This window comes from Biomphalaria glabrata, chromosome 8 (genome assembly GCF_947242115.1).
Source record: "Biomphalaria glabrata chromosome 8, xgBioGlab47.1, whole genome shotgun sequence".
NCBI lineage: Eukaryota > Metazoa > Mollusca > Gastropoda > Planorbidae > Biomphalaria > Biomphalaria glabrata.
In genome coordinates this window covers 28,013,961-28,039,398 of record NC_074718.1, presented here as the reverse complement: position 1 = coordinate 28,039,398, position 25,438 = coordinate 28,013,961, and the positions used below count along the sequence as shown (strand labels likewise).

General features: G+C 36.8%; 1 protein-coding gene across 4 annotated transcripts in view; it reads right to left on the bottom strand.

The window, feature by feature from the left end:
- Window positions 1–25,438, bottom strand: part of LOC106056661 (glutamate receptor ionotropic, kainate 2-like) — a 105,333-nt gene that overhangs the window by 39,137 nt on the left and 40,758 nt on the right. For all 4 annotated transcript variants that reach the window (XM_056038639.1, XM_056038641.1, XM_056038640.1 and 1 more), the window contains 5 exons: window positions 24,102–24,257; window positions 22,381–22,541; window positions 22,073–22,223; window positions 21,263–21,408; window positions 19,398–19,610 (listed from right to left, as the gene is read on the bottom strand). In XM_056038639.1, the coding sequence (XP_055894614.1) occupies window positions 19,398–19,610; window positions 21,263–21,408; window positions 22,073–22,223; window positions 22,381–22,541; window positions 24,102–24,257 (827 nt within the window). The remainder of the gene's footprint in view (window positions 1–19,397; window positions 19,611–21,262; window positions 21,409–22,072; window positions 22,224–22,380; window positions 22,542–24,101; window positions 24,258–25,438) is intronic.

Genomic DNA, 25,438 nt, shown 5'->3' with positions numbered 1-25,438 from the left:
TCAAAAGTAAAGAAACCTACACAAAACTATTTTCATTATTTGTGGTGTGAGAGTCTATTAGATATCTGTTCTGACCTTCAACTTGACCGTTTGGTAAGTGAGAAGATGAACACTTAACTAAATGCGTTGTGGATCGCCAAGAGAACCATAGAACTCGTTTCTAAAAATAGCTAAACACTGAGACTCGGGAAAGTGCAGTAAAAGGTCACTAATTACCAATGAGACTTTCCACCTTTGTGTAACCTCCCAACCCACGCAGACGTTGGTCAATTCACTTAGTCACTTGTTGATAACAGAGTTAACCTTTGGCCATCCATCGAAAGGGATTTCTCTCGAAATGTTTCATATCTTCGTGTGAACTGATGTTTACAAACAGACGACAATGAATACATTTGTGTAACATCCATGTCACAGGCACCTCTTAACTCTACTTTAACCTTCAACTACCTCCATATTTTTGATAGCCCATGATCGCTCCTAATGGCGTGGAGCCGTGAAAGTCTTTGTTACAGACCCTCAACAGACCCAAGCTATTCGAGTGTGGTCAACTTTTGTAAGAAAAAATAGGGCTTCATAACCCTTTTGAAGCTCATTGCTCATCTTCGACCATGACTACTTCTGGAGGCCAATGAATAGTTCGTGAGTTGATCTTAGACCACTATCACTACTTCTGGAGACCAATGAATAGTTCGTGAGTTGATCTTAGACCACTATCACTACTTCTGGAGGCCCAATGAATAGTTCATGAGTTGATCTTAGACCACTATCACTACTTCTGGAGGCCCAATGAATAGTTCATGAGTTGATCTTAGACCACTATCACTACTTCTGGAGGCCCAATGAATAGTTCGTGAGTTGATCTTAGACCACTATCACTACTTCTGGAGGCCCAATGAATAGTTCGTGAGTTGATCTTAGACCACTATCACTACTTCTGGAGGCCAATTGAAATAAACTATGGTTGTCCTACAGTTGACAGGTCAAAAGTATGTCAGGTTGTTTTTTTTTTTCACAAAGACTAGTTTCTCAATAACTAGACTACATTGAATCTACAAAAAGAAAAATCTGTCTAAAACATTCTTAAACAAAAAGTCAACTGTACAAGGAAAACATTCTTTGAAACAAAAAAAGTCAACTGTACAAGGAAAACATTCTTTGAAACAAAAAAGTCAACTGTACAATGAAAACATTCTTTCAAACAAAAAAAGTCAACTGTACAAGGAAAACATTCTTTGAAACAAAAAAGTCAACTGTACAATGAAAACATTCTTTGAAACGTGTGAAATCTGTGGCTGAGTGGCTAAAACCGCTTGGCTATCAATCAATGGGAGCTCGAGTTTGAATCCCAACACGAGTAGAGTTGTCTTAACTGAAATAAGGCAGCACGGAATACAACCTCAACCCACCAGTCCTCAAAAGAGATACGCCCTAGCACTCTGAGCATGCTATAGTACGTGGTTTTGCGAAATATACAAATTCCTATTAAATTTCAAGTGTCTATTTTGTTTCCAATGCATTTGTTCAAAGTTGTAAAGTCAATAATTCTTTTTTCTTCAATGTTGTGTTTCTGTTGGCTGACATAAAGATAGTGTGTACTGTCGTAGATCAAACCGAGTATGAACTGTCATCCAAATGCGATTTGCGTGAAACCAATGCGGGGGTGTTATAGGTCAGATGGTCATCACGACACGTTTACTTAATGAGCCGTTCAACGGGGCATACATAAATTGACAACTAATGTCATGACCTGTGTATACATTGAAGACTATTCGGTAGCAGTTCGTGTTTACGACCTTGCAAGCTGTTACCAATAGATTTATCAATGTCGTAAACTTTTCAACTCGTTTGAGCAGCATGTTACTTCAAAAGAGAATGTTTTCCATTCCCAGAGAAAGTTAAAGAGATGAATGTATTGGTTTTATCTTCACCTGAACTTAAGGTACTGAATTACTTGGTTTCAATCCCAGCTGACCTTAAGGACCTGAATGTCTTGCTATTTATCTTCATAAATGTGTGTTCATTACCTCATTAAAACGTTTGTGTTTGGTCTTTTCTACCTTCAAATTGATTACATCCGGTTTTATGTTCATGTTTACTTGAACTAGAATAGCTTGAAGTTATATGCATTGAATGGTAAAATGATAAATCGAGCTAACACAAGTCAGTTTGCTTCGATTATCTATATTATAAAGTAGAATGTAAGGTGTATGTATGTATGTTACTTATAGACATCAAAACCGCTTGACCAATCTTGATAAAACTAGGCAGGAATGTTCCTTGGGTACTAATTTAGACCGTAGTGTATGTATTGTAGCCCTAAAACAAACTTGAGACCCTCAAAAAAAATAAAGTTGTCCGACTCTATTAAAGCTATAGTATTTATGGATCTAGGCCATGGTTAACAATGTTGACATGAGAAAAGATCGAAAGGATTTAGACCTAGATCTAATTTTAAGAAACACACTTTGCGCAGATAGTTTTTTACTTTGACACATGAAAATACAAAAGAAGATCCATTGATTTCATTATATTGTAGTGGAGTGGATATCTTTTTAGAAAACACCGGCCACCCCGATATCCACGTGACCCTTCACCCTAGATGGCACCTTGTGTCCGCGCATGACAGAGGCAGACCAACGTGGGCACTGTCCATTCGACCGGCATTTCTTGTCGCTGTAATGTCCGTATGTTACTGGACCTAAGTCGTCTCCACTCCCTTTTGTGCTTTGGTTCTACACGATGTGTTCACGTATGGCTGCAGGTAATCACATTTTACTTATTCATATTAGCTTGTAAATTTAATTACCGGTAGTAGTTTATATAGAATATCATGTTGGACTATTCTTATTTTTAGAAGCCAGCATGTAGATGAATTCATTTATTGAAATGCGTACCTGTAGTATTCTATATAGAATGTGAACTGTCCATCTTGTAAATGTATTTTTACAACAAGTGTTTAGATACTGGCTTTTAAGAAACAGTATATTTGTGAGTGTATAGATTTGTTATATTTAATTATAGTTTTTGTAAGGAAAGGAAAGAGCGAAGCTCTTCAATGTATGTTAGTTTTATATAGAACTAGTTGATTTATTTTTTATTAATTACTTTGTCATTTATTTGTATAATGTTTGTTGGTGTTCTATATCTCTCTTGTGTTTATAAAAGAGATGATTGGTTCACACTATAAGATTTTCTTCTTTTCGTTTTTTTGCTAGATCTAGTACTTATACCTGATGTTGTGTTTACTAATTGGTCTGTTCATTTAGGCCATATAATTATGTTTATTTTATGCTCATTAGTATTTATGTTGTATGTTTGCCTTTTGCAGGTCTTTAGTGTACAATAAAGTTTGGAATCGTCCTACGAGTTGCCTTCGTCATTTAGAATTTAGTTGTCTTCTGTGCCAAACCCACCACAGTATAATAAAATTAACCTTCAATTTTGTGTTTCAAAAGCATTTTTTACATAAATTAGTTCCTGATATCTGTGACTACAGATTTCCTGGCGAACATTCTTTCATTGACAATACCGTAATGAATCGCGTACTAAAAATTAATTCGTTTAATTGTTTACTTAATAATCCCATCCCTAGATCTAAAACTCTAATTCATCTCTAAGATGATAAAACTTTTCTTCGCACAGATAGTTTTATACTTTAACACATGAACATACTAATTATAGTCCATTCATTTCATATTTTGATCAAATAAACATTCAAATTTGGTTTTCTAAAGCATTTTTAATAGACTGCATTCGTTTACGAAAGCTACGAAGCCGAGTTGAGATAGGCCTAGATCTATATTCATCTATGAATCGCGTACTAAAAATTATTTCGTTTAATTGTTCACTTTATAATACCATTCATTTAACAAATATATCGCTCTTTTCGTTTTTATTAGATAAGAATGTATCGACTTCGGGTAAACCCATTTTCGCAAAACTAATTTTATTTTCGTAGCGAAATAGAAAAAACTTGAAAGGATCATTAGCTAAGTTTAACATACATCTAAATCCAATCCACTACATTAGCAAACACAAACTTAGACCCGCAGGCCGCGGGTAATGTCAGGCTAGTATAATATATATTTGGCATGAGGTGAAATAAAATTAATTTTGTAATTCAACTAACTTGATGGAATTCTATAACTTTCTACATAAATTTGATTTGGTTTGTAGGCTTAATTTTTAAGGCTGTACGTTTCCATTTAGCCAAAATAGATAGGGTGATTGAGGCATTCAGCCTCCTGTCACAGGGAGATTGGGGCATTCAGCCTCCTGTCACAGTGTGATTGAGGCATTCAGCCTCCTGTCACAGGGTGATTAAGGCATTCAGCCTCCTGTCACAGGGTGATTGAGGCATTCAGCCTCCTGTCACAAGGTTATTGAGACATTCAGCCTCCTGTCACAGGGTGATTGAGACATTCAGCCTCGTGTCACAAGGTGATTGAGACATTCAGCCTTGTGTCACAAGGTGATTGAGACATTCAGCCTCCTGTCACAGGGTGATTGAGACATTCAGCCTCGTGTCACAAGGTGATTGAGACATTCAGCCTCCTGTCACAAGGTGATTGAGACATTCAGCCTCCTGTCACAGGGTGATTGAGACATTCAGCCTCCTGTCACAAGGTGATTGAGACATTCAGCCTCCTGTCACAGGGTGATTGAGACATTTAGCCTCGTGTCACATGGTGATTGAGACATTTAGCCTCGTGTCACATGGTGATTTGGGCTTTCGACCTCCTGTCACAGAGTGATTGGGGCAATTGTCCTCCTGCTATATAGCAATTGGGGCATTCACAGGATTAGCGAAAACGATAGCAACCAAAATCTGTTCAGTTCGTTAGAGAATAACACAGAGGAAGATTAGCAGTGTATGTTAATGGTCCTCTTGTAAAAAAATAAAATGTTATGTGCCTTGTGTAAAATATTCAGTTACCCTACTAGCCCTAATGCATAAAAGTTACGCTTAAATACCTTAAGCATGACTGAGCCGAACAGTTGTAATGTATATACTCTACATAGAACTGATATTATGTTAAAAAAAAAAAAAGAGCAAATATTTAAGAGCGTGTATAATGTTACTCAAATAGCCCCTGTCTACGGCTTTACATGTAATATTAAAATTGTTGCGTGCTCTAAAACACGCACTAACCTTCCACCACCAGCCCTCACAAGCTGTGTTAATTAAAAATGACATTTTATGGTTGCCAGGAACTGGACGTTAAGACCCCCAACCTTCACCTTTCCCTCTCCCTTTTTAAAAACTAGTTCTTGAATGTAACAGAACGTAATTTAATACAAACACACTCACAGCAAACTACAAACAAAGGCAAACATCCTTTCTATTAGCTGCTCACGCATATGCAATAACACAGCTGGGTAAATCCGTTGTACAAACTGTCTACTCCAGCGGCCTACCTTTGATTAACAAGCTAATGCTAAAATCAATCCTATAAATCTCCCCGTGGAAGAGAAAAAAAAAGTAATCTTTCCTTAATGCTTGGTAACAGGAAAACTACCAGAACGTAAAGTGTCGAAAACAAACAAAGCCGAAACGTTTTCTACTTTAAAGCGATAACGAGAAGTAGAAGGAGATTATTATCACAGACTGAGAGAAATTGAACTGGCTTTAAGAGGGGAGTTAATAAAGAGAAGCCCAGAAAACAAGTTTAATTAAACTAATTTATTTAAATTACCTTGTTCAGTAAACATTTTTTCTTTACAAAAACAGAAAGAGAGAACGAAATGTAGACACCATTATTTATTTCTGCGATGGTTGCGGGCCTTATCCGTTTCGTAACGCCGTGATATCTGGCCTCGAACCTTCGGTCTACAGTGCAAGAACTTGGTGGGTTACAAAGAAGGAAAAAAAAGCCACCAAAAAGTATTTAAATCGGCCCATGTCAAAAAGGCCGCGATGTCATGTACTTCTCAAATGTATCTGGTCGGACTGGTCCCATGGCTAAAAAGAGAGCATCAGAGTAGTATGCCCTTAAGCCTACCTAAGACTGTAAGGTTAAATCAGTTACAGGCATCTCGTGGTGAAAGTCAAGGCTGTTGGTTGTCGAACATACCAGACATTACCATAGAGAATGTTTTCTTAATTCCAGATACCACACGTAGACATGGTTTAACATTTTCGAAAGGACCAAAAAAAAGTCTAATTAATGCTTAGAAAACCAATTAAGCCAGGGGATAGTTTACATTGACTCTGCCAATGATCCGAAATTTTACCAAAAGTTTTCGATCAAACAATCTTTTGTGGTTGAATCAAAACAAACATTTTTTTCAACTGACTTTCTTTTTGGTTATGATGTTATCTGCTGACGAATTTCTCACGTACGTTTCGTGTCTGTATGAATGGAAAGTCTTTTTTAAATTTGATGACTATATTATAAGTTGTTTTTTTTTGTACCATATTTTACTCTTTCTCAATCTAGATTTACATATAAATTGTTCTCTCGCCATTTTACGGTTCATGTTTCGCGGGTTAAAAAAAATATTAATGTAACATATTTAATGATTTTTTTTTTCTGTTTTGCTTCTAGAAGGGCAGTGCAGCACTTCTTGGCATTCATTTCGTCGTCATGTCCAACGTCACAAGTACCTAGTACTCGCAGAGTACTCCACACCTAACTCATCATCATTCTAGCTGCAGGGTGTAGTTTTAATGAAAAGCACCAATTATGAACATATTAAACTCATTCATCTAGGTTTAGGATTTCAAAGCTTCCATTGACTCTCTCTGTCTGTCGGGTACACATTTTGTACAAGTGTTTCTCTCACTTCCGTTCCAATACCTTGGATCAAGTTAAAGATTTCTATAATTATTGAGTGTTCCTAACAAACATAAACCATTTTTTTTTTAAATTAATTCATTTAATACTGTAATTGATGAACTTTGTTCCATACAGAAATGGGAAATAAATATTACAGCATTTAGAGAATACGGCTATAAATGTGGTTGAGTTATTCCCCTTAGATAACTTTTTTTTTTAAGTATTTTTTTTTTTAATAGATTTTCTTGTTATGAACATACAAGTAGATAGTCCTAGAAATGAAACGTATACAATTTAAGAAAGGTAATGGGAAACAAAATTGACATTGTTATGTATATGAATGTGCGAATTTTACATAAACACTTCAATAATGTATAAATATATAAGGAAAACGTACCCATATAGTAGTTCTTACATATCGAAGGTGGGCCTGCTTATATTTGATTAATCGTGTTTGGTTACTATGTTCATGTGTTCGTATATATATAGCTATTTTTATATTTTGCCTAAACTTGTTGTTGAAATTCAACGCCCTCTATTCCTTCGCTCAACCAACACATAAGAAGAGAAGCGATTCATAAATAAAAGACAAGTTCAGAATACAACAATAACGATTCGAAAAGTTTATCTAAGACTCAGTGGCGTAGCTAGCCATGTGCGGGTGTTGCGGGTCGCACGGGGCATCAAGTGGTGAGGGGCATCAAACTGAGCATAAAATTTCTCATTAAAAACTGCACACATACATGAACAAACAAACTACTGTATTTAATTAAAAAATTTATTCATTTTGCCACTCTGTTAATATTATGGGCGTTTGCTCAAGATTGATAAGTCTGGCTGGCGCTCATAGTGCTAGCTCAGGCGGAGAAATTGTCTTCTCAGGTTAAAATGGTTGAAGGCAGGGATCAAAGGGTCCTAAAGGTAAAAATCTGATAATGAAAAAGAATCTTGGATTATATTCATTTTCGCTCAAAGCAGAATCCGGCCCTTAATGGGCATTACGAACGAGTTGAAGAAGAATTCTAAAGTAGGCGGATTGTTAGTTGCTATGCAGTCTTAATTTTCTCACCTGTTTTGATTCTTGGCCCCTGAATAAACTGAAGTAAAAGACGGGTAAGTCTACCTTCAAAAACAACGATCTTCAATTCGAGACTGTGCACTTAAATGGAGAACATAAGAAACATTGATACCTATTAGTCAGAAGGGCAACGCTAAAGCCATTATTATTATTCAAAGACGTATTGGCCACAATAAATAGAAGCCAAGCGAAAAAGGTGAAGCTTTTGTATAAACATATAAGAACGAACTACGGCTTGAGATTTATTCTTCCTTGGACGTGATAGTCCAAGAAATAATACCCAAATATGAGCAATATCATGATGTGGTAGGTGAATATGAATTTTGTCGCTATCCCAACCATTGAATGCTCAGATTGAAATCAATCTCGATAGTGATCATAGCAACATTGACAAAAACAAATTTCTTCTGGAGCGAAAGAGGCGTCAACAGTTAGTCTCAATTTCTTCAGAATCCTTTGAACTTCTCAAACAAGGACCTGTTTGAGATCTTGAGGTTAAAAAAAATATAAAGGTATCACCTAGAATGCCACCAGGCAGGGGCGGACTGGCTATATGGGCAAACGGGCAAATGCCCGGTGGGCCGGTACCAAATGGGCCGGTCTGGTCGCGACCAAAGAAAAAAAATTCAATGCAGACAACTTTTTTAAAAAAGTGACAGCAGCAAGACACAAAGGGCCGAACACGTTTTCTTGTTTTTTTTTTTTGTTTTTTTTTAATTCTTATTACAATTAATTTTGTTTGAAATTCAACAAGAATATAAAAAACAAAAAAACACAGTACGTATTATCATTTGCAAAACGTTAGACCGTACTTCCTGCTATGCACGAGCGGCATGGGCTGCTTTGATGTCTTCGAGGTTGTGTTTGGCCTAATCATTTTGCTGGTCGGCATGGGCCTTTGATGGCACTCCCATTTTTTTTGCTCCTTCCCTCCCCCGTCTTTTAATGGTTCCAATGAAATTTAACCAAAAAGAGGGATGAGAAAGGTTAAGTTAGAAAACATTGATATAACGCAGCAAAAAAAAAAAAAAAATAGGCGCGACAATAAGCTCTTTAACAATGCTTAATAACACATACACACAGCCGCGAACTTGCAAACCACCTAACTTATTCACAGCTCAATAACATGAATATGGGTATAAAGCTCTACTTTCTGCGATTTGAAAAGAAAAAGTAAGTTTCTTTTTGTTATAACATCTAAAGTACTACAATTAAGGCTTAAAAAAATATTTAATTAAAAAATAAATCTAGATCTAAATCAATTTTTATACTATTATAGTTAATGGCAAACCTATGCTTAGTATGAAGTCATTTATGATGAAAATTATTACAATAATTACAAAAATTTATAATATGCTGTTTCATCCGATATTTAATGAAAGGAGATTTATATTTTAAATAATGGGTCCTGGTATATTCATATACAAGTCGCGTTTTTGAGAATGTACTAGGAGGAAGCAAGAGCTTTTCACATTAAGTAAGTGCCTCTTTAACCGTTCTGCTTTTTCTTATTTTTTAATGCAATGGGTTGCCTGAGTCAGCCAGGAAAACCAATGATTTAGCATATTTTAAGTCACAGATCAACATGCATGACTAGATTGACAAATGAAATGCGTAAGACGTGACTATCTTATTTTTTGAAGAAACGTCTGTAATCTATAAGTAATACCAAAAAGCCTCAAACTCATTAGGCGGCTATTGTATTGTTTATAGTTTTCAGACTACATACATATATAAATAGAATACATTATGTAATCCTACGAATGCATCCATCCAGTTTTCGATGTGTTATCAAACTTTATATATTTTATAGAGAATTAGGCTTACGTCTATAATATAACACATGGGCGTAGTCGGGAGGGGAGGGTCTTCAACCCATCACTTGCCTCAGACCTCATTGTCTGAAAGGGAAACTTTACTTACTGCCCCAGTGCACCAAACTACAGTCACCAAATTTCATGAGCGTAGCCAAAAGAGGTTTTGTGGTTTCCTTCCCCTCCAATACAAAACTAAAGAATTTTACCATTTTCAACCAGTCGCTGGACTCCATTGAATATCAGCTTTGGTTTTTTTTTTTTTTTAGCGGAAGAATAGCAGGCTAATTGCACTGTAGATACCTCAGAATATGCATTTATAAAGCTTAAAATAACAAAAATTATGCTTGGTTCCGGAGCGAAGGTGAGCTCACAGCACGGCCCCGGACTCCCTAGCTGCACTTTAGCGGTGTGTACTGTCCACTAATTATAGGAAGAGAGTATTCTAGGGTAGAAAAAACTTTGAAAAAATGAAAGATGAGAATGTAATGAAGATTAATTACATACACACACACACTATATATATATATATATATATATATATATATATATATATATATATATATATATATATATATATATATATATATATATATATATATATATATTGCGGATGGGGTAAAAATCCACAAACACACAAAAAATATATGACATGCCATGTGTGGGCCGGTTTATATGGTAATGCCCGGGCCGATTTTGATACCCAGTCCGCACCACGTGATTCAGTTCTAAATATTGTCTAGATATTCGTGATGCCTATTGAATGCCAAATTCTGCTTTGTGAGAAAAAGAAATAAGAAAAAGAAATATGTCCAAGATTCTCTTCTGGTAGCATTAACAGATTTTAGTGTGGCTATATGCGAGCGAAGTTTTTTCAGACTTAATTAAGTTGATCAAGAATTTATACCAATCAGCGATGAGTTTCACTAACTAGGCATTAATGGAAAACAGATTTCGATAAAATTATTGATAGTTTTGCGACCAAGAAAGATCGTACTATTTATTTGTAGTATATTTTTTTAAGGTATAATAACGTATTTTCTATGTTTTATATCCGAGGGGGGGGGGCATCAAGAGGAGATGCCGCACTGGGCATCAAACACCCTAGCTACGCCACTGCTAAGACTACCTCAACATATACTAGCCTCTCTACCCGGTCTGAGCGCGCGACTATTTAGCAGTAAGTGGGAATGCGCAGGTAACCCTAAATGAGTGGTCATGAATCGTCAGTGACCTTCAGCTACTTCCTCTCCAGCTGTCTTCACAAATCTAAGCTGCTAGTAGGAAACTTAAGATTCTGCAAGCCGGAGAAAAACAAGAGGGGAAAAAAATCATTTCGATTTTAGATGAGAAGAAGAAAAAGAAAAGGAAGCTTCTTGCCGAACGAAATGGAAGATGTATGGTCCATGGAGATGGAAGGGGGGATATGTTGAATTTATGAGGATCAAATAGAAAGGGGAGAGAGGGAATAAGAAAAAGAAAAAAAATAGGTTTATTCATTTCTGTATGTTCAGTTGAACATTGACTTAGTAGTATGTTATGTTCATTTGGATGTTCACAAGTAGCTGTAACACAATTTGGCTTCACATGAAATCAATGAATTAGACTTTTGTTATTTTCAAATATTTGTTTCTAATTCCAATGTCAACAGTAAATTTAAACTGTAGCTTTTCTCAATAGAAATAAATTAATTAAATGTATATGTTAAAAAAATAGAATTAACCGTGTTCCATTTAAGACATTGTCCCAGTGCTACAAATAGGGTGTGGCTTAGGCATTAAAATATAGTATTTTTACACACATCAAAATTAGATCTAAAAGTGGATTGTTTAAATATCTTTTAATAAATGATCTATCCAAATGACAATGGTCTTACCTATTAGGATCGTGCTACGTCGTAACGTAAGTTGTAAGTGAGTAATTAGTTCATAGTATTCCCACACTTAACTCATTGAGAAAAAAAAAGAATTTCATTGGTGTCAGAGAGGAAAATTCTTTCCAAACTATGGTTCTAAAAATACATTAATATAGAAAAAATCTCAAACATCGAAGTGTTGCTTGTACAGGGTTGATTGTAGATAAGCTTCAGGACATCGAGCCACACATTGTACAGGTGCGATCATTAACTGAAGCTTCCTGTGCTTAATATCTCATATCTCATCTCGTCTTGCTATCATTTAGTCTGATAAACCAGTGATACAAGGACATGTACAGAAACCTAACAGACAAGTGTGTCTATAACATTTTTAAGCATTAACGCACGCGATTTTTAAATATAAAACTTATCTATATTTGAACCATTCAGTTTAGTGTGATAGCTTTTCAATTTTAAAAAAAAGGTCTCTACGTTAAGATTTTAATACTATAAAATTGTTATTATATAGATTTTCAAAACTTGCCTCGTATATTTATTATTAACACACAAATATACAGACACCCTAACACACACACACAAGCCCATATAAACACTCCCTAGTTAATTATATTCCTTACCAGCAGTTTCTCCGATAAGTCAAAAACTATCATTACCAAACTCCTACCAATTGTTCTTTTACAGACGCGTTGATCTCTGTGTCAGAGGTTTCGCAATAATAAGTCTGCAATTAAGCCATCCCTCACTAAGGCTGCAATCAGCAATCATCTGGTTCTCACCTAGTATTGATTAACTAATCTTTTCTAAAAACAGGTACTCATTTCTAAGAATAATTACATATAAAGAAGTGCTACTTTTGAAAGTGTAAGAGGTGTAACGCGAATTATAAGTTAATACAATAATATATAGGAATAAAATATAATAAATTTAATGAGCTGAATTACGTTGAATTGTTTTACAAATACAACCTACGCTTTTATTCCAACCATTGTTAGCTCCTCTCAATACTAAAGGTTTAATTTCTGATAAGTTTGCTAGTGAAATTATAACTTGTTGTATCTTAAAATGCTGTTCGGGTTGGGTACTGTTCAATATAGTCTTTACGCCAGCATAGTTAACAACTAAATGCTATAAGTCTTCCGATTAACCAACGCATGGATTCACTGATAAGTGACCAGATTCTAAGTATCTTTAACAACACCTTGTACTTCTGTATCCGTCCTATTGTTCTTGTCCTTGGCGTGGCTACATGTAGCTTCAGCGCGTACGTCTATTACAGGATGGGTCTGAACGACAGTGTCCGCGTGTCCTTCTTCGTCCTCTGCATCTACGACCTCGGTTTCGTGCTCATGTCCTCGGTGGGCGCAGTCTGCATCATCTTGAACATCGGTTTCCCGCAGGTTACCAGCGCCATGACCTTTAACCCTTTCTACGTGAATAACATCTCCTACTGGTGCGCTGGTATATTTTATCACTCGTCTTTGATGACCACGGGGTTCATCAGTGGGGTCAGGTGCTGCTGCGTGGCGATCCCGTTCAAGTTCAGGAAAGTTTTCTCCACTAAAAGAACTGCCGCAGCGCTGCTCATCATCTTCATCATCTCCTGCTCCTTGCAGCTACCTGTGGTCGCCACACAATACGTGAGTTACACAAAAGAAAAAAATAACCTCACAAAGATTGCAATACTGTCCACTAGTAATCACGATATCACAGTGGCTGTCAACGACATCCTTAACAGAAATATCTTATCTTGGATTACCATGGCCGTCATGTTCATCTCTTTGATCGTCATGACAGCTAAACTGAAATCCTCGGTTGAATTTCGCATGCTCGCCACAACAGGACATCACAGCAGTTCGAAACTATCTGCAATCTGCTGTTGCAGTAAATACAGAACAGAGCAACTTAAACCATCGTCGCAGCGCTTATTTGCAAATTTGAGAACTCAGGATTTGGATGACAACATTCAGAATGATTCCAGAATTATCTCAAACTCAGATCACAGAGAAGGAGGTACCGGGAAGGAGACAAAATCAACGCTTGAAAACTTAAGAGAACTGCAGCTCATTAAATCTGTGGCTCTCATTACTGCGATGGTGGTGGCCTTGGCGCTGCCTTTCATGGTGTACTCCCTGGTGAGGCGTCTGATGCCCCAGTTCAATGCCGGCAATATTTACGGCAACCTGTTCAGTGTGATCACGACCCTGAGCGCAGTATGCGCCTACCTCAACTCTGCACTGAATGTTTTCATTTTCTATTGCTGTAACACTAAATTTAAAGCTGTAGCCAATGACATCTTTTCTTGCTTTCAAAACTCAAGGAGCGTTAAACAATAGAATAGAATGACTGTCACATTTTAACAAAAGTACGCCCAGATACGAGGAAAAGAAATGATTTAGATAAAGAATACTCTTTATATGTACTAAAGCTAATGACGAGACTCATTAATACTTAACAGAATGCTCCTGTTTTGTTTTTTGTGTGTGAATTTCAGTGCTTAGATTGAGAATGTTTCTTTGTGAGCAGCTAGGAGATAGATTGAACATGATCTCAATTTATATGTATAGAAGGAGAGCTATGGAATCTGATCTACAATTGAAAAATCTGTGAACATTCAGGGTATGATTTAGTTTTAAGTGATTCAGTTTGATTTGTATTAGTTTTGGTTTCTTTGTTGTATTGCATGGTATTGGCTTTTTTTTTGGCATTTGAGCTAGCAATTCTGCTACTCAATACTTCATGCCAGGACTAATCCTAGTGCAGTGGTTCCCAAACCTTTTTATTAACAGAACACTTAATACATTCTGAGTATTTTGCTTTATTTTTTCAGAGAGATGAATTCACTTGGTGACTTAATAGTTTATTATTCCAGTAGTTCGTGGAACACCTACTCAGGCCTCGCGGAACACTAAGGTTCCGAGGAACACAGTTTGGGGAACACTACTTAGACTTAGACTTAGGTCCTCCCGCGCCGTTCGTCGCATTGGGCGGCAAGCTGACTCCATAATGATCTGTCACTGGCAATGTCTGAAGCCTCCTCCCACCTGGTGTCCACTGTTCTGAGGTCCTCCATGAAGGTGTGTCGCCAGGTAATACAAGGACGTCCCTGTTTGCGCTTTCCTCGTTTTGGCTTCCATGTTATCGCAACTCTTGGTGTGCGTAATTCATTTTGACGTAGAACATGTCCCGCAAACCTCATGCGACGCTCAGACACAACCTCACTAAGTGTTTGACTCCCAGTTCGGCATAGGATTTCCTTGTTTGAGATCCGGTCTGTGTAACTGACTCCCAAAATCCGTCTCAGCCATCTCTGTTGAGCCACATTTAGTCTTTTCTCAATTTTGACAGATGACTTCAACGTCTCACATGCATATGTAGCAGTTGGAATGACGATTGTGTTGAGAAGGTGTATTTTTGTCTCGAGTCCAATGGCTTGGCTAGTCCAAATAGGCTGCAGCCTTTGGAAAATGCTCCCTGCCTTTCCTATTCGGCACGCTACATCATGGTAAGCATCTCCATCATTTGTTATGATGCTGCCAAGATACGTGAACTTGTCCAGCTCTTCAAGCTTTGACTCGCCAAGTCTGACGGGGACACCCTTTGCCTTATATCCCACTCGCATAATATTAGTCTTATCCAAGTTTATGCGGAGGCCAATTTTGGGTGCCTCTCTGTCTAGGCTCTCCGTCATTTCTTGAATGCATTTATTTGTAGCCCCGAGTAGTGCAACATCATCAGCAAAGTCCAAGTCCGTCAATCGGAGTTGTTCATGCCATGGAATACCAAAGGCAGTCTGGTTCATTGCTCTCCTCATTATGTAGTCGATGGCTAGGAGGAAAAGGAAGGGAGATAAGATGCACCCCTGTCTCACACCTGTCTCGATTGTAAAAAACTCTGTTGTTCCCTCTTCTGTTTTAATGCAGCAACTAGACTGACTGTAAAGGTGTCGTAGGATCTGGACGAATTTCTCTGGGATACCGCATTCTCTAACTATTTTCCATAGTGATTCTCGGTGGACACTATCAAACGCTTTTTTGAAGTCCACGAAACTGATCGTTAGCCGTTGTTGGTACTCAAGACTTTGTTCTATGATATTTTGTAAAACGAAAATCTGCTCTGTACATGATCTGCCTCTTCGGAAACCTGCTTGTTCTTCTCTGAGCCTTTTATCTACAGACTGTTGAAGCCGTCTCAACAAAACAGTGCTGAAAACTTTGCCTGGGACAGAGAGGAGAGTAATGCCCCTCCAGTTGTTGCAGTCTGCCAAGTTGCCCTTTTTTGGAAGCTTTACAATCACTCCCTTTTGCCAGTCCTCTGGGACTTTTGAAGTTCGCCAACAGAGATTTAAAAGATCAGTCATTCTGTTAACAATGCACTGTCCCCCATATTTTAGCATTTCTGCTGATATCATGTCTAGTCCTGGTGCTTTGTTATTCTTTAGCACTGCAATGGCCATGGTAACCTCCTCGGCAGTTATTGGGTCTGTCTTGACCTTGAGATCATTGTCTGGAGAGGGGTCCTTGAATATGTAAGTTAGATCTGGCGACAGTTGGTTAAGGGTCTCTTTAAAGTGCTCTACCCATCTTGCATCCTGTTCTTCTTTTGTTAACAAAGTTTTGCCTTGCTTGTCTTTTATTGGTGCCCCATGTCCACTCTTTGCTCCAGTGAGATCTCGGACAATACGAAGGAGGGTTTTTGTGTCATTTCTGCTTGCAGCTGCTTGTGACTCTTGTCGCTTCTGCTCAATCCAGTCCCGTTTATCTTGCCGACAGCTTCTCTTTACTTTCAGATCTGCTTCCCTATAGGCTTCTTCCGCTAGGCTGCGATCCTGTGTTTCATTTTTCTGATCTCGTCTACGTTTGGCCTCTTTCCTCTCATCTTTCAATTTCCATGTTCTGTCTTGTATCCACCGTTCCTTGTATGAACCTCGCCTCCTTCCGATAACTTCTTCCGGGCACCCAATAGTGGTATCTTTGAAGTTGGCCCACTCTTCTTCAAGGGTCAATATATCTGCAAGAGCCTCAAAGAGGTTCATTAGTTTCAATTGGAACTGTGCTGCAGTATTGCCGTCTTTAAGCTTCTCTACATTAAATGGGCGGGGTCGTGTGGCTCGTTTTGGTTGGCGTTTCAATCGGAGCTTACATTTGCCACTGACAAGGTAGCGGTCTGAGCCGATATCAGCTCCTCTGCGGGTCCGCACGTCTAACAGAGATGACCTCCATCGTTTGGAGATGCAAATGTAATCTATCTCGTTGAAGGTTTCTCCATTTGGTGATCGCCATGTTTTTTTGTGTATTTGTTTGTGCTTAAAATATGTGTTTCCAATTGATGCGCAGAGAGAAATCAAGCGCTCGCCATTATCACTGATGTTTTCTACAGAGCCATATGGTCCCATTACATATTCAAAGCCAGTTCGGTTGGGATTGATTTTGGCGTTAAAGTCTCCCATCAGTAGAATTAGGTCGTGAGTAGGTGTTTCATCAAGAGTGGTTTGTAGTTGATTATAGAAATTATCTTTGATGGTATCTTCTGCATCCTCTGTAGGGGCATAAGATTGGATGGTAGTGACTTTAATTTGCTTTGTTTGGAGTCGAGCTGTAATGATGCGGTCACTGACCGGCTTCCAAGCAATTAGCGCTGAGGCTGCTATTTTAGACATGATGATTCCTACACCACCAATGTGCTCCTTGTCATGTCCTGAATATATTATTGTCTTGCCGTCAATGATTATTTGGGGAACACTAATCTAGTACTAATTTTAAAAGGCGTTAATCCTTCATTCCAAAAGCTTTCAATGTATCACTTTATCTATCGTCTCCTTATTCTTGAAGCCTTCTATTTCATATTTCATAAGTATTTCTGAGTTATATCTTTACAATAAACAAACTCTTATAGGTAGGGTGTTTGCGTTATTTGTCTGTGTTACGGCCTACATTCCTATATATTGTATGTGTGTGTACTTTGTGTACATTACATTTTGGAGTTAGATTTGTAGGCAACACATTGGTATGTGTGTTGGTAAAATATTGCTTAGCTATCTATTCATAATACTGGGAGTCGCCATTGCTAGTTGTAATCAATACTGCGTGTCATTTGTCATTGAGATTGAGGAAGTAACATGAGCAGTGAAGCTGTTAGAGTCTCTTCCATGACCCCACATCGTTTACCATTGATACAGAGCATTGAACTGCACTGAATGGATGTCTATCACGAACAGGGCAAACCTCAACAACAAACAAACTGTGCATGTCTACATCTCATCAACAAAACAAGTGGGGATCAAAAATTACTTTTGTAGCTTATTAGGCCCTACTGTCTCTGTATAAAACAAAGTTAATTAATCACATCTAATAGACTAATTACGTAATTTTTTATTGATTCATGTGTTGTCATCGACCATGATTAATTGTGCAAAGTTTCAACTTGATCAGAGAAGTGGGAGAAACAAGGTGTACAAGGTGCTACCCTAACAGACAGAGAGAGTGAGTTGGTTAAAGCTTTGGAAAAAAATATTTTTCAAGTTCATAGGGCATGCGATGTCAAGATGAAAATTATAAATAGGCAACATTTAGATAGAGCGTCGTACAGACAGCACAACAACCTGACAAATAACAGGTACCCCAAATAAATTCATTAAGTATTCTAGTTAGGTCTCACACCCTTGATAGAATTTGCGTTCTTCATCGGTGCCTTATATTTTACGGCTACTCAAACACAGAGCTACTTAAGGAATATTCTTGTTCCATAACAATACAGAAGTTGATTCGGTGTTTCCACAAGAGCGACGGAACCGTTACTGGCATCCATGTAATGACCAAATCTAATAAAAGTGTGTGTTTAAACTTTAGCAAAAAAATGTGGTGAAAGGACAATTTTCGTTGGTACTTGTGAATTTTATTTTATTAACTCTTTCTCTCCGTAATTATTTTTCTCATTCCGATAGTATAAATTCGATTAGCTCATATGTATATCACAATCCTGTTATGATTAAGCGTCAATAACTTTTTTGTTTGTTATCAGAAAATGTTTTATTTGGCATGCAACAAAAATTAAAAATTATAAGTCCAAAAACCAATTGAGTTTAATCGGAGTCTAATCAACGTTGGCATTGTCAATTAGGAGAGAAAGAGTTAATTGGTATTGGGGAGAAGAATAGCGGCAGACACAAGGCGCGATGGGAAGACAGAATCTAGGAATGGACAGGCATAATCCTGGCAAGAGACAGAGAGGAAAGAAAGGAGAGAGACCGCAGACAGATGATGAGTGGTGCCCTGATAGTCCAACAAAACAAGAACAGGTGATTTTGATTTAGCGGGGGGCGTTTTTTAACCACCACTAGAACATTATTGTGTGGCTATATTGAGAAGCAATCTTATTGAGCTATTGTTCTCAACAGTGTTTGTAGTCTGCATGTTGTATTTTCAATTTTGAAGTGACATATAAGCTTTAATACTGGCGATTCACGATGATTTTTTTTTTGTTTTAAATAATAATGATAATAATTAGAGATTTAATAATAATAAGCAATGACATTTTAAATTCGTTGTGGCCTACTCGATTTTCCATTCTAAGAATACACACATTTTTCTTTTAGAATTCAGTGATTCTAATGAAATTATAGATTGTGTAAAAATATGTACTTCTTGTTGTATAAATGAGGAAAGTGTAGTGTTTCATTTAATGGCAAAAAGACTAAAAGAAAGTTTATTAAAATATAAATACAGAACTAAACAGTCGCTAGTTGCTTTTCGTACATATAGTCGGCAAACGAAACACAATTTTTTTGTCATGCAACATGAAGAATTCAAAGTGTATCACTTCAAACACTTGATCAGGTTCTACATTGGACTTACTTCCTTTCCAGCTTGTACAGTATCCCTTCGTCTTGCAGCTGGAGGATGGCCATGGACAGCTGCTCTCCGTAGGGAGCGTTCTTTGTATAGGCGAAACCGTAGCCTTTCAGATCAAACGGCGTCCCGATCTCCATCAGCATGCAGTCATTGCTGATTTTATGTCGAATGACTGGAGAGTCCCAAATGAAGGCGTACCCCCCTTGATTCACGCGCCTGGAGATAGGTCGAAAACATAAATACAAGATAGGACTACACCATTACTTACAGGTTCTAAATAAAGATAAAGACATAGACCAATGTCAACAAATGTAAAAAAGCAAAACAAGGAGATAAAAATGTTTTTAAAGATAATTTCTCCATTATAAAGATGATTAATTTTTGTAAGAACTACTACTTTGTTCTTAGTAAGTATCGAATCATAGATCAAGAAAAAGAAAGTGTTTATCCCGCCTCCACGTTCCAACAAATATCCTCTATGTCTAGTCAGAGAATGTAAAATTCTAGTTTGGTGTTACAGATCCAATTAAGGTAATATTTAAAAATGTAGCTTAGACTAGAATACTGGATCTAGTTAGGTATATGGTATAGAAAATTCAAGTTTGGTGATATAGGTACAGACTTAGAAACATTATAAGAAAAATAAAAATAAAAAAATACAGCAATTATAATTCTCTTACTATCTAAAAAAGCAGGTTCCATTTTTTATAATTTGACGTTTTTTTTAGGCTTTGACATTGCAATTTGAATAGAGGAATTGTTAAAAGCCAGTAGTTTAGACTGAGTTCAAAGCCAGTAGTTTAGACTGATTTCAAAAGCCAGTAGTTTAGACTGAGTTCAAAAGCCAGTAGTTTAGACTGAGTTCCAAAGCCAGTAGTTTAGACTGAGTTCTTCCAAACACGGAACACAAAATATTCCTGAACGCAGGGCCGGTCTTAGGTCACTGCAACCTATGTGGCAGGTTTCAATATTTTTAGAAAGAATATCAGAAAATATGAACTAACTACAAACAATCAACAACTACAACACTGTCGATAAAAAATATAGGAGATGTGCATTTGTCAAAATTGTTTCCGATACTGTTGTTTTGATAGTTTGACTAACGACTTCATAGCACAGGATACAGAGATTTATTAATGTTATTATTATTATTATTAGATTTTTCATATTCATATGTATTCAATGAACTGATAGTTATGAAGATAAGATTAATTCTTGAATGGACAGGCCTGTCAGGAAAGGAAATTGTATCAAAGGCAAAGGAGAAAGAGAAATGGAGAAAGATGGTTGCCAGATCTTGTGTGTTGCCCCTACGGTCCAAAAGACCAAGGGATAGGTGAAGGTGATGGTGAAGTCAAATGTGGACCTGGCCTAACTGAGGGGAACAAAGAAAAAAAGTACATCAGAACTTTGAAAGGTCTGAAATATCATAATGTAGGATTCTAGTTTACGATATCTAAACGGGACGGACGGACAGACCACACAAAGCTAATAGCGGCTATTTCTCTTTCGGGGGCCACTAAAAAGGCGTAGGTCAAATTTCATTTTAAGATGGGCCTACATATAAACTTTAAATTTTTAGGAGAATCAATAAAACAGTTTTTCAACTTCCAGTTTCTACCAACCATACATGATGAGTTAGCAAGCTAATAAGAGAAATAGCAAATATAGAACTTTACAATTGATGCGGAATATATTTCTCACAACAGCTGTCCAGCTTCGATGTGGTCCCAGACGACATATTTTGTCAAAGTTCTCTTCCTATCCCAAAACCATCTACAAACACAAAGGAACAAAGCCTAGGGCCTTATAGTTATGGATTGAAAATGTAACTATTGTACTTGAACTGGGAGTTAAAGATTACTCACGCAAAGCCCTTGTCCACGTTCCTAACCATAGAATTTGGTGACAGAGAAAACATGTAGGCCCACATCGTAGCGTAATGTCTCATTTTAGTGTGTTCAAAGAAGTAGGCCGTTTGAGAACCATCCACTGTACCGTAGTCAAAAATATTCTGAAAGAGATTCAATCGAAACACTATTTGAGAGCTACCATAAGTAGCATGATAAAGAACTGTAATTTTATTAGTTCGATACAGTTACCAGAATAAAATCACAAATACATTGTAGTGCTTGTATATATATATATGTATATAACTAAATATATACATATATATATATAACTATATCTATACATATATGCCTTTTCGGACTTGTAGACCTTATTAGACTGTTATCATAATTCTAAAAACAGTTAAATATTGTTTTGTTATAATGTGTGTTGTTGTTTTACTTTAATTGGAAGGAGCTGTGAAGGAAGCAAAATGTAAAAAAAAAATATCTGAGCTTTGACAAAACTAGTAGAGAAGCTTCTTTAAGTTCATTCAAAGTGTTGATCATTGCGGAGCATATAATGCATCCAGTTTGTTAATAAACAGCAAGATAAATTCAAATACTGGTCACTGATCTTCATAAAAACAAAAGGTGTGTTGTTGTGCTCAGAAATGACTAGTCTAAATACTTGTGTTTAAGCTTGAACAACTTGGTTAGTTCATGAACATTCTTGCTACCTGAACCTTGGTTCATGAGTGAAAAACACAAACAATAATTCCAAAACTACATCTCAAATAATGATAATTGAAAACAGGGAAGTAATATTATATGTTAAATTATCATTACTTGTGTGGCCAGATCCGCGGCCGAGTTCATGTCCACATCTCCCACAGTGATGGTCAAAAAGGCTGCCAGATTGGCCGTGTAGATAGAGGAGACGATGAGACAGAAGAACCACCAGGCTGAGGACACTATTCTTGATGATATGGCGTGAGGACTGGGGACATAATCAAATTGTCATTAGGCTCCAACCTGAAGCTTGCCTTCCAAAGTGTTGCCATGGACGTAGAGTAGACAGAGAGACTAGTGGTTAAATATTCTAATTAGCTTTTTCTTGTAAGCATCACTGACAGTATTCTTTGCTCATTACTTACCTGCCACTGAGGCTTCCCCTGAGTAAGGTTCCCCAGATATACCAGAAGCTCTCTCGCAGGTTGTGAGCGTACTTGGCCTGCCTGTCAGAGTTGACACGGCTCACGGCGAACAGCATTAGACTGGTACTGACGAAAGCTATAAATATAGCAGACCAGACAACCTGTGGTCCAGAACAGTTGATAATCCAATTAGCGATGCTTTAAAAAATAGCTTTAGTAAACAAAACAAACAAACCAATAGATAGTACAATTTGAAATGACAGTCTAGTACGGTTCTTGTTGTAAATGATATTTAGGTAGAAATGTGTTTGTGAAACTGCGCTCCTTAATGTGTATATCAATCACGTGATTACGAGTCAAGGTCTCAAGAGAAGTGTAAATATGAAGTTTATTTAAACAATGTTTTCGCGAACATTCAAGTTTTTCAATAGAAGATTGAAAGGGAAAAAAGGGAGTTAACTAGCAATCAACATTTTTACCTTTTTTTTCCTGTTAGAGAGGTGTTTATTTAAAAACCTATAAAATTGACACGAACTTATATCGCGGTCATTCTAATCATAAGTTTTGAGCTTCATGTTGAGAAATTTTGTGAATTTATTATTGAGATTAAGTTACTAACGTGTGTTCAATCTGTTCATGATTACTACTTGAAGTATTAGATTGTTTTATTTCATAACGACCATTGTTGTGATTCCTTCACCTACAAATACTGCCGGCATATTTTGGACATTGGGTCATCTTGTGATAAGACGCAGTGGTGTATCTTGGGTCGCTGTCACGCGGTGCGGTTAGATCAGGGTGTCTCCCCATCTCCCCCTTCCCATTTCTAAATAAACACTTGCTTTTTTTTATTAGACTTTTTAAAAAGGTAAGACATTTCGGAAACTGTTTTATATTATACAATTGTTTCTCAAACTTTTACTTGTGACGCCCACCCCCAAAAAAGTTATGTTAGCCGACCACTTGCTATCTATGGGATCTGGGGGAGTGCTGAACGCCAAGCGATTTTTCCTAACAGATTCAGAAATGCATTTTCTGGGGTGTCTACAGATCTATTCTCTGCTATTATTGTAATAAAAAAAAAGGTTAAATATTAAATCCACTATTCACGTAGACCAGCGATTGGTAGAAAAAGAGATCAATGTGAAAAATGTTTTTATTTAAAAGGGAGACGCTGAGCATTTTGCTGCATTTTTTTGAGTTTCAGAAACTCATGTTAATGTCTTTCGCCAAAAGAAAAAAAAAGGAAGTTTTGTACTCAGAAAACGAATTTCTTTCACATTGATAAAATTGTCATTTTTCTTGATTTATACTTAGAAATGAAATCACCACAATAGAAATACATTTTTTTGTCATTAAAAATCGTTTTCGCCCCCCCCCTCTCTTTTTATTATGCTTTATAAAAATTAAACGTTTTTTATATTCGTATAAAAATTGTTTTAAAAAATAATATAGATCTCTATAAAGATCTAGATTTAGGTATTAAACGTGAATAAGAATGTTTCAGTAGTTATCTATAGTCACTTATTTTTTAAGAAGTTGTCTGCTTTTGCAATTGTGCTATTTTTTTCACTTGGCTGTCCCCCCTTAGTTAGTGGCACCCGGTGCAGCCAGCACCCCCCACAACCACTCCTAGTGACATCACTGACAAGACGTAGTAAAAATTATGAAAACTAGGAATGAGACCAAAGGAAACACACACACACGAAACAGAATCTCACATTAGACAAAGGCAGAAGGAACTGAAATATCCAAATTCGATGTTCAGGTCTTTTGACCACCACTGTCGTTCCTTTGGTGATGTAAGGCTTAGTGAAGTCTACTGCTCCTGCTCTTTCTGGGGTGATCTGGAAAGCTCCAACTCCAAGGTCTGCTCTCTAAAGAAAATTTCGTCAAGAGAGTTGGTCAGTTTGGTCTTAACGTTAATAAGATTAATAAAAGAAAAAAAAAGTATGTTATTGAGGTATTTTCACGATAAACTCGCTAAACAAGGTCAAGGCCTCCTAATTGAACTTCAATGTTGCCAACTAAAAAAAAAATAGAACCACAAGAAGATTTAAGTGATTAAAATACTTGATTCTGCGATACTGAAAGAGTGCACATAACTTATAATTCACCTTAAAAATACATATCTTATCAGCACTTTCTTCTATACCACGGATACACCAACAAAAAGCTAGCTTTCTATATTTTTGTGCCGCTATACATGATAATTTCTAATCAAATGTATGAATTAGAAAGTCTGATTGATTAGAAATGGAAACACATTTAGAGTTTGGGAAGACTTGAAGTTAAAAGCGTACTTCATTCTATGTAAATATACATTTATGTTTAATACATGTATGTACTTCATTCTATGTAAATATACATTTATGTTTAATACATGTATGTACTTCATTCTATGTAAATATACATTTATGTTTAATACATGTATGTACTTCATTCTATGTAGCATCAACCTCAGTTCTCTTGCATGTGGACTACTTATAGGTATTCAAGTAAAGAGGCGGATGCTTATGAAAGTGCTAACTGACTTCCATCAACTGAGAACCCCTCATACCCCCTTCTCATTAAAAAAAATAGTTTTTACTGTGCGACAATTTATGGGAGGTGGAAAATAAAACCTGGGCTTTATCGTCTGTAAACATTTCAGTGGTCAACGTGACACGTTAATCAGATCGATTTAAGGAAACAGATGATTGAACGAATAACTCGGTGGAGGTTTCTAACGCTTGTTAGCAGGTTTCTATTACAATTAGGTTTAATGAAGAGAAATACTTCGTCAACGTACAGACTGTACACAAACACATCGGAAGGAAAGTAGATTTCGTGAGAGGTTAAGAGAAAGAGAAAGAGAGAAAGAGAGAGAGAAAGGAATAAAGTGAATGAGGGAAAAAAAGTGCGTGAATATTAAAAAGTAAGTGAATGAAATAGAGGGAGAAAGTAAAACAAAGTGAAATTAAGAAAACATAAATAGACATAAGAGAAATGAAAGAGACATAAGAGAAACTATAGAGACATAAAAGAAACTAAAGAGACGTAAGAGAAACTAAAGAGA